The following is a 10,000-nucleotide window of genomic DNA, read 5'->3' on the forward strand; positions in this document are numbered from 1 at the left end:
GATTATTTACATGGAGTCTGGTGTAGTTTGGTGATGGTGATTTCAGGGCTGTTTCATGTTAAACTAAAAGGATCTTACTCTTTAACTAAAAGGTCTATCTCTGTAGGGATCCTTTCCCATAATGTCAGACACTTAGAATAATAATCTGAGTCTGTCAGCAGCAACAACAGAACTTTTAGTGATGATAAATAATGTGTGTGTAAAGCAGAACAGGAGAGAAAAAGCCGTACTGTCTCTTCTTGCGGCTGTGGGGTTTCTGGCTGTCTGCAGGCTTGTTGAAGCGGTCATAAGGGTAGGCTACGACTCTCTCCCCGCCCTGGAAGTTTGCACCCAACACAAAAGGATGGCTCTTCATCCAGGAGATTATGGCCTTGGTTTCCACAGCAATCTGGAATGAAAACAGGAAGACCGATGTATTCCCTCATGTATGTTTACTGAGTAAACCACAGACAGCCAGTGAAGGAGAGAGAGACGATGATGGGTTGTCACACAGACAGCCAGCCATCTCTGCTGAGAAAATACGAAAATCTGAACGTTATCATCCCTTAATCTGTTTCTCAAATGTGGATATGTGTGTGTATGTATGTGTGTGTGTGTGTGTGTGTGTCTCTGTGTGTGTGTATGTGTGTGTCTCTGTGTGTATGTGTGTGTGTCTTTCTGTGTGTGTGTGTGTGTGTGTGTGTGTGTTTTTGTGTCTCTGTGTGCGTCTTTCTGTGTGTGTGTGTGCGCGCGTGTGTGTGTGCGTGCGTGTGTGTGTGTGTCTCTGTGTGTGTCTTTCTGTGTGTGTGTGTGTGTGTGTGTTGGTGTGTGTGTGTGTGTGTGTGTGTGTGTGTGTGTGTGTGTGTGTGTGTGTGTGTGTGTGTGTGGGTGTGTGTGTGTGTGTGTGTGTGTGTCTTTCTGTGTGTGTGTGTGTGTGTGTGTGTGTGTGGGTGGGTGGGTGTGTGTGTGTGTGTGTGTGTCTTTATGTGTGTGTGTGTGTGTGTGTGTGTGTGTGTGTGTGTGTGCATGTGCGTGTATGTGTGTGTTTGTGAAGATAACAGTTTCTGTCTAGAAACTAGGAGACACCCCCCTGTGAGGGGAGGATAAAGACACAGGGAAAACTCAGATCAGCGTTCACTTCAGACGAGATCTGGGTGGACCAGCTCTGATTTAATGTCTGTTGCCAGGGAAACTTATGCCGTTTTTCCACCACATGGTACCTGCTCGACTCTACTCACCTTTTTAGGTTTTCCATTCTGATAAAAGTCCCTGGTACCTGCTAACAGGTAGCTACTTTATTTAGTCTCACCTCTGTCCAGGTTCCCAGCGAGCTGAGGCGATACCAAAAGGTGACGTGAAAACCTGCAGACTCCTGATTGGTCGGAGAGAATCGTCACTAATCACTGCGTCATCGTTGCTATAGCGACACACGGGGTGTCCTGAACAATCCCGCCATTTTTAAATAGTTTAGCCAGCTGTGTTTTTTTTTTGCTGCCTCCAGCTTCTTTAGAAACTAAATGTGTCTTGTGGTAAACAGCCACATGCTGAGAATCACACACACACCTTCCACGTTCTGTGTGTGTGTCGCGTTAGGTCACGAAAATTTCCTGCAGCGTCGCTATGACGACCAGCCACGCTCGTCTCAAGCAAAGACAGTATATAAGAAGGGACCAACAGATCCCGTGTCTCTAATTACATGTTGTGATTTGTATAGTCACAGGGTGTACAAATAATAAGGTCACATGACACACAGCCATCTTCTAACCGTATACTAAGTGGGAACTATATTCTCAGAAAGTGGAAGCTCTGCTACTTGGGCGGAGTGATTAGCGCAATACAGAAAAGCACAGTTACTTCCGTCAACAAACCCAACGTGAATAGCTAGTTAGTAGCGAACGTGACTGGTGATCATGGCATTATTTGTACACGCTGTGACTCACCACATGTAAATAGGAACATGTTGGCGTTATTTTGTCACTTATTGGGAGCAGTCGGCTAGATGGAGCCGGTTACCTTCAGGATCTGTGCTAGGCTAAGCTAATGCTGGGGGCGTCAGAGTTAGTTAGAGTTACAGCACGCACGGAGATGAGAAGGGTATGTATCGACTCTCGGGGTTACGCTGAATAAGCTAAAGTCCCAATAATTTGGCGTGTTCCTTTAATGAATGTAAGAAGTAAGAAGGCGCGGGAATTAATCAATTGGATCAGATTTGACCAGTGATGGGAATAATGGCGTTATAAATAACAGCGTTACTAACGGCGTTACTTTTTTCATCAGACCAACTCTCTGAGTCTGAGCCGAGAGGCAAAGACTTTATGTAATGTTGTTCCTTGGTTAGTGGGCAGTGGACGACGCAAGCGCATACATGCTGACGATTGGCTGAGGTTGAGTAAAATGTCATGTTAAGCCAATCAGAGGTAGAGTTGGGCGGGTGTTCGGAAGCACGTATAGTCAGACACACAAGAACAACACAAGCGAGTCAGTCAACGAGAGAGAGAGAGACAGGTATGGCGTTATGAAATCAAGGAGAGGGTTAACTTCTCCTGCTACAGATTTTCCACCGTGGTCAGAAAGAACAGAGGAGACACTTTGTTTCTCTCACTATGACTCTAGAGTTGCTACTCGCTCCAAAGCTAATCACTGTCACTCTCTCACTTCTCCCTAGCTCTATCACCTACTCCCCACACACACACACACACACACACACACACACGTGCCGGCTCGACGCACACACCAGCGCACAAGTATAAACATCAGGCCACTTACGTTATTTGCACTAGAAAGAGTGTATACATTTGTTATTTATTTTTGGTATAGTGCTTAAGAAGCATAATTTAATTTTGCCCAGTTGTGGCCTGTTGAGGTGTTGTGTTATTTGTGTTGATCCACTATATAAACAGAATATCTACATACATGGCATTTGATTGGTCTCACTTTGTCCCACAGCAACATTAATATAGTTTAGATTTGTGTACATTGTTTCTGTTAATAATGTATTGTATTAAGTGTCCATTTCTTTATAATATTGAGATTTATCATAAATAATTCAACATGCACATGTATTTTAAGTTCCGTTAAAGAGGGGTGGAGGTGGGGTCACATTTGAGCATTTAAAAATGTACTTGAAAGTAATGCAATAGTTACTTTCTGAAGTAACTAGTTACTTTCATAATTTGTAACTGAGTAACTAATTTAGTTACTTTTTGAAAGAAGTAACTAGTAACTGTAATTACTTTTTAAAAGTAACTTGCCCAACACTGGATTTGACAGGCCTTAGGGCCTTATTTTAGACATGACTCCCTCTACACAAGGCAGGTGTGAAAACGGCCAAAGACGCACCAGTCCCCTGGTCCTTACCGAGCTGTTGGTCTCGAAGTTATCTGGTATGGGAACGTGGTGGTTGGGGGTGAGTTTGGGCACCATGCCTTTGTCTTCGGCATCCCACAGGAAACGATTCAGGTCGGGGAAGTTCTGGAAGATGTCGACGCCGTCGTCAGTGAAGTGTCCCGTGGTCCATCCACTCAGCTCTGATCCCTGCAGAGGACAGAGAGACGAGTCAGCCCAAAACCGCTACCACAGCATGAGTCACAAGACGTTTCCTGTTTGTCTCTCTCTTCTGTTTGCCCACTAAGTAGAAACAGGATGTTTAACGATCATAACAACAAAATTAAGCATTTAGTTTAGCACGAGTAAAACTACTTTTGAACATACACGTTCCACCAAAACAAGTTCCTTTCCGAGACTATTTAGCAGAGGCACCGTGGCTCCGTCCGGAGCTTAGCCCCGCCCAAGACGATTGTGATTTGTTTAAAGAAATACAAATAAATCAGAGCATGTTTTCCTCCCATCCAGGAATGCTGTGTGGACTAGACAGACCTTCCTCCACAGAGCTGTGGAGGAAGGTCTGGCAAAAGGGGACTACTCATCTGTGTCTATGTGTGTGCATGTGTTTATGTGTGTGCATGTGTCTATGTGTGTGCATGTGTTTATGTGCATGTGTCTATGTGTATGCATGTATCTATGTATATGCATGTGTCTATGTGTGTGCATGTGTCTATGTGTGTGCATGTCTATGTGTGTGCATGTGTCTATGTGTGTGCATGTGTCTATGTGTGTGCATGTATCTATGTGTGTGCATGTGTCTATGTGTGTGCATGTATCTATGTGTATGCATGTATCTATGTGTATGCATGTGTCTATGTGTGTGCATGTGTCTGTGTGTGCATGTGTCTGTGTGTGTGCATGTGTCTATGTGTGTGCATGTGTTTATGTGCATGTGTCTATGTGTGTGCATGTCTATGTGTGTGCATGTGTCTATGTGTGTGCATGTGTCTATGTGTGTGCATGTGTCTATGTGTGTGCATGTGTTTATGTGCATGTGTCTATGTGTGTGCATGTCTATGTGTGTGCATGTGTCTATGTGTGTGCATGTGTCTGTGTGTGTGCATGTGTCTATGTGTGTGCATGTATCTATGTGTGTACATGTGTCTATGTGTGTGCATGTATCTATGTGTGTGCATGTGTCTATGTGTGTGCATGTATCTATGTGTGTGCATGTGTCTATGTGTGTGCATGTGTCTATGTGTATGCATGTCTATGTGTGTGCATGTGTCTATGTGTGTGCATGTGTCTATGTGTGTGCATGTGTCTGTGTGTGTGTGCATGTGTCTATGTGTGTGCATGTCTATGTGTGTGCATGTGTCTATGTGTGTGCATGTGTCTATGTGTGTGCATGTGTCTGTGTATGCATCTGTGTCTATGTGTGTGCATGTGTCTGTGTGTGTGCATGTGTCTATGTGTGTGCATGTGTCTATGTGTATGCATGTCTATGTGTGTGCATGTGTCTATGTGTGTGCATGTGTCTATGTGTGTGCATGTGTCTGTGTGTGTGCATGTGTCTATGTGTGTGCATGTGTCTATGTGTATGCATGTCTATGTGTGTGCATGTGTTTGTGTGAGTGTAGGTAGGTAGATATACGGTGTATGTGAATGTAAACATGTATAAATAAGTGAAGCATCAAGTAGTTTTGTATTTAACTAAAAGATAAAAATAGAAAAAGGGAGTAGGACCAGAAAAGTTTTTATTGAGATGTACATGTCCTTATTTATCTGTTATTTGAATGTTATTATATGTATGTATGTATGTATGTATGCATATATATATAAACTAAACTAATTTCTATTTAACCACCGACCGCTTCGAAAGCCTCCACGTGTCCGTCGGGGTTGAGTGACGGCGCCAGGTGGATGCGGACTCCCTCCACCAGCCGCTGGACTCTGGGGTTTCTGTCTTTGTACTCCTTGCACAGGTACTGCATGAGAAGCAGCAGCAACTCTCGACCCACCGCTTCGTTTCCATGGAGCCCGGCCGTGAAGCGCAGCTCCGGCTCGCCTGTAGAAACAAAAACCAGACACGGCTGTAGATTAGTCCCTAAAAACCATAATCTGCTGACTTCCACCTGGTGTTTATGTGGCTTTACAGGAATCATCGCTGGAGCCATCGAGGTACAAACAGTCCTCAGATGTTTAAAGGTGCCGTAGGTAAGACTGGGAAGATCCAGGACTTAGCCAAAAAATGTGAACATCGACAACTTCTCAGTCCCTCCCCCCGTTTCCGCTAAAGCCCAAAACGGTCTCCTAAGCCCCTCCCCCCCACAAGGGAGAATGAATGCGTGTGCATGAGCAGTGATTGACACGTAGTTAGACACCCCCCCTGGCCCTGATTGGTGCATCTGAACAGTTAGACACCTCCACTGGCCCTGATTGGTGCATCTGAACAGTTAGACACCCCCCTGGCCCTGATTGGTGCATCTGAACAGGGAGCGGTGGATTTTTGTAAATCTCTCTCCAGGCTGTAGGTGGAGCCAGAGGAGCTGGATTTATTTTTTAATGACCTGCTTCCTGTAGTTCTATTAGAACATAGGGTCAGTTTCAGCAGATATGACAGAAAGTTAGTTTTATAATTCCTAGCTACTGCATCTTTAACTGCCTGTGTCACGGTGGTATGAACCAGGGCTGTAGTCAAGACCACCTTTGTTGAGTCCAAGACAAGTCCAAGACCAGGACTAGTCGAGACCAAGTCAAGACTGAGTCCAAAGAGGTTTGGGTCCAAGACAAGACCAAGTCCAAAAAGGTTCAGGTCTGAGACAAGACCGAGTCCAAAAAAATTTCGAGTCTGAGTCAAGACCAAGTCCAGGACAGGAAAAAAAGTCTTATGCACGACAGTATCAAGATTTCAATCAATCATCAAGAATCAATCAAGAATCAATCATTTTGGGTTATTATTTGTTACTCTCATTCCCTCATAAGTCAAATTCTATTAAATGCAAGTAGCTTAACTTAGTTTATTATGATGAGATCACTACACAGTGATAATATGTTAACAACAAAGTTATGTTACTCAGTGATATAAATTAACAAGCAACTCTGCAATATATATATTACCTTTGCTGCGTTCCATTTTCATTTATTTCAGAGACGTGCAGGTATGCTTGTGTCTCCTGCTAGTTGAACGTGAATCTTTGCGCTAGCTTAATCAAGATTTTGAAGAGTAATGTTAGTAGCTGGCTGTTGCTAAGCCTCTGAATTTATGGTGCGTCCCAGGCAACTCGTAACTCGTGTTTTCACGACCTTCTGGCCGTGAAAGTGCCCTGGAACGGCAGTCAAACCCGTAACTTACTACTCGTGAACTGGTACCAGATGGTTGTTCTCCCAGTTACAGTTTTTGACGTCACACACACATAAACAACAATGGCGACCCCTGTTGATGCTGTACAGCAGTCACAGTACTACCGGTGATTAACGGTGAGAAATATAAATAAATAGACATGAATGGGCAACGTAAAGTAATTCCGCACATTGTAATCAAAACAATACACATACGATTGTGTACTACTACAGGTTATGTTTATTAAATGAAGCCCAAAATATGTCGCCGACTAGAAATCGCTAGTATCAGCTAGCGCTAGCTAACGTCAGTGTTAGGTCGCCGCTAGCTAACGTTGACGTTAGAGAGGAGACACACCAAGCCAATAATCGGCAAACAATCAGACTGTTAATGGAAACAATACAGAGCAGCGCCGCCTGCTGCTATGGAGACGTATTACGTTTCGCGCACACACAGAGCGTATGCTCAAATCGGCGTCTCTTCGGTGAGTTCTGAGGCACTTTTTGGACCTCGGGGAGACTGATCAGTCCAACTGGCTTTTCTGCCGACGGTCGGCCGTCTTTTTGGTGTGTCAGCACCTTTAGGTAGCCTAACCTGAACCCTGTGACTTTGCCTGGAACGCTACCAAGTCGTAAGTTGTGACTTGAAGTTGTAACTTACGGGCAGCATTAGTCCCTGAAAACCATAATCTGCTGACTTCCACCTGGTGTTTATGTGGATTTATATTGAATCATCGCTGGAGCCATCAAGGTACAACCAGTCCTCAGATGTTTAACTGCCTGTGTCACGGTGGTATGAACACCTTCCCACCTATTTCGTGCTCTGTGGGGTTTCCAGAGATGATCATGGCCATGATGTCCAGTCCCTTGGAGCTGCGGCCCAAGCTGTAGACGCTGGTGATGTTGGGACACTCCGAATTCACTGACTTCATCAGCTGAACACGGGAGATGATGGAAAAAAAAGTCAGGTACAAAGTATTTTATTCATGGAACAGCTCAAGCCTCAGACCTTTTCCACACAAAAACATCTTTGAAATGTGTCCAGTATTGAGCAAGAATGCTGTATTCAAACGCTGTAAAAGAAGCTGTAAGTTCTGTTGCTGCCGCTGACAGACTCAGATTATTATTCTAAGTGTCTGACAACATTAGGGAAAGGATCCCTACAGAGATAGACCTTTTAGTTAAAGAGTAAGATCCTTTTAGTTTAACATGAAACAGCCCCGAAATCACCATCACCAAACCCACCAGACTCCATGTAAATAATCAGTACTTTTATCATCGTAAAACACACTTCAGAAACTAAATAAATCTATCAAAAGCCGTCTTGGTTCATCTTTCCACTGTTCCAACAATCACCACTCTGGTCTGGTTGAAATAAACCCTTAATTCACCCATTTACATGTGGAAATATGCTGGCTCTATACACGCTAAAAGTTCTGATTATTTACATGGAGTCTGGTGTAGTTTGGTGATGGTGATTTCAGGGCTGTTTCATGTTAAACTGAAAGGATCTTACTCTTTAACTAAAAGGTCTATATATGTAGGGATCCATCCCATAATGTTGTCAGACTCTTAGAATAATAATCTGAGTCTGTCAGCAGCAAAAATGGACGTAAATTGAATTGAATTAACGTTACATTGCAGCTTGTTTTCTTGGTTAATAAATGACTTCCCATCAGTCAACTCCCTTCAGTTTCCCTCTGGTGCTTGAAATAATAAATTGAGCCCTCTGCAGGGGGTTTAATATCAGTTTATATGAAATTGAGCCCTCTGCAGGGGGTTTAATATCAGTTTATATGAAAGTGAGCCCTCTGCAGGGGGTTTAATATCAGTTTATATGAAAGTGGATTAAAGCAGAGCTCCTGCTTCAATGTTTAATTGTTCCTCGGACATTACATTGTTTTCGTCTTTGGGAAAATAGCAGTCCATATGAGTAAAGAAAAGTGCAGAAAACGCAACAAAAACATCAATAACAAAAATCATCAGAATAAATGTAAAAAAAAACTGTCAAAAAACTCCTCAAAACACCTAAAAAAAATGTCAAAAACATCCAAAAAGGTAGAAAAAAAAACGTAACGTGGGCTGTATGTGCAGATAACTTCCTGTGTTTTGGGCTGTATGTGTGGTGCCTTCCTGTGTGTTTTGGGCTGTATGTGCGGATACCTTCCTGTGTGTTTTGGGCTGTATGTGCGTATACCTTCCTGTGTGTTTTGGGCTGTATGTGCGGATAACTTCCTGTGTGTTTTGGGCTGTATGTGCGGATACCTTCCTGTGTGTTTTGGGCTGTATGTGCGGATAACTTCCTGTGTGTTTTGGGCTGTATGTGCGGATACCTTCCTGTGTGTTTTGGGCTGTATGTGCGGATACCTCCCTGTGTGTTTTGGGCTGTATGTGCGGATACCTTCCTGTGTGTTTTGGGCTGTATGTGCGGATACCTTCCTGTGTGTTTTAGGCTGTATGTGCGGATACCTCCCTGTGTGTTTTGGGCTGTATGTGCGGATACCTTCCTGTGTGTTTTGGGCTGTATGTGCGGATACCTTCCTGTGTGTTTTGGGCTGTATGTGCGGATACCTTCCTGTGTGTTTTGGGCTGTATGTGCGGATACCTTCCTGTGTGTTTTGGGCTGTATGTGCGGATACCTTCCTGTGTGTTTTGGGCTGTATGTGCGGATAACTTCCTGTGTGTTTTGGGCTGTATGTGCGGATACCTTCCTGTGTGTTTTGGGCTGTATGTGCGGATACCTTCCTGTGTGTTTTGGGCTGCATGTGCGGATACCTTCCTGTGTGTTTTGGGCTGCATGTGCGGATACCTTCCTGTGTGTTTTGGGCTGTATGTGCGGATACCTTCCTGTGTGTTTTGGGCTGCATGTGCGGATACCTTCCTGTGTGTTTTGGGCTGGATGTGCGGATAACTTCCTGTGTGTTTTGGGCTGTATGTGCGGATAACTTCCTGTGTGTTTTCAGCTGTATGTGCGGATACCTTCCTGTGTGTTTTGGGCTGCATGTGCGGATACCTTCCTGTGTGTTTTGGGCTGCATGTGCGGATACCTTCCTGTGTGTTTTGGGCTGTATGTGCGGATACCTTCCTGTGTGTTTTGGGCTGCATGTGCGGATACCTTCTTGTGTGTTTTGGGCTGGATGTGCGGATAACTTCCTGTGTGTTTTGGGCTGTATGTGCGGATAACTTCCTGCGTGTTTTGGGCTGTATGTGCGGATAACTTCCTGTGTGTTTTGGGCTGTATGTGCGGATAACTTCCTGTGTGTTTTGGGCTGTATGTGCGGATACCTCCCTGTGTGTTTTGGGCTGTATGTGCGGATACCTTCCTGTGTGTTTTGGGCTGTATGTGCGGATAACT

General features: G+C 44.2%; 3 protein-coding genes across 4 annotated transcripts in view; 1 reads left to right on the plus strand and 2 right to left on the minus strand.

The window, feature by feature from the left end:
• Nucleotides 1-10,000, minus strand: part of LOC116057273 (alpha-1-antitrypsin homolog) — a 213,736-nt gene that overhangs the window by 36,223 nt on the left and 167,513 nt on the right. The window lies entirely within an intron of this gene.
• pold2 (polymerase (DNA directed), delta 2, regulatory subunit) overlaps nt 1-10,000 on the plus strand; it is a 32,424-nt gene that overhangs the window by 19,184 nt on the left and 3,240 nt on the right. The window contains exon 12 of the mRNA XM_031309641.2: nt 7,738-7,741. The gene's annotated coding sequence lies outside the window, so the exon portion shown is untranslated. The remainder of the gene's footprint in view (nt 1-7,737; nt 7,742-10,000) is intronic.
• si:ch1073-459j12.1 (inactive carboxypeptidase-like protein X2) overlaps nt 1-10,000 on the minus strand; it is a 50,018-nt gene that overhangs the window by 5,578 nt on the left and 34,440 nt on the right. For both annotated transcript variants that reach the window (XM_035999001.1, XM_035999002.1), the window contains 4 exons: nt 7,457-7,580; nt 5,175-5,371; nt 3,337-3,513; nt 231-388 (listed from right to left, as the gene is read on the minus strand). In XM_035999001.1, coding sequence (XP_035854894.1) covers nt 231-388; nt 3,337-3,513; nt 5,175-5,371; nt 7,457-7,580 — 656 coding nt within the window. The remainder of the gene's footprint in view (nt 1-230; nt 389-3,336; nt 3,514-5,174; nt 5,372-7,456; nt 7,581-10,000) is intronic.

The sequence above is a fragment of the Sander lucioperca genome, chromosome 2 (assembly GCF_008315115.2).
Source record: "Sander lucioperca isolate FBNREF2018 chromosome 2, SLUC_FBN_1.2, whole genome shotgun sequence".
NCBI lineage: Eukaryota > Metazoa > Chordata > Actinopteri > Perciformes > Percidae > Sander > Sander lucioperca.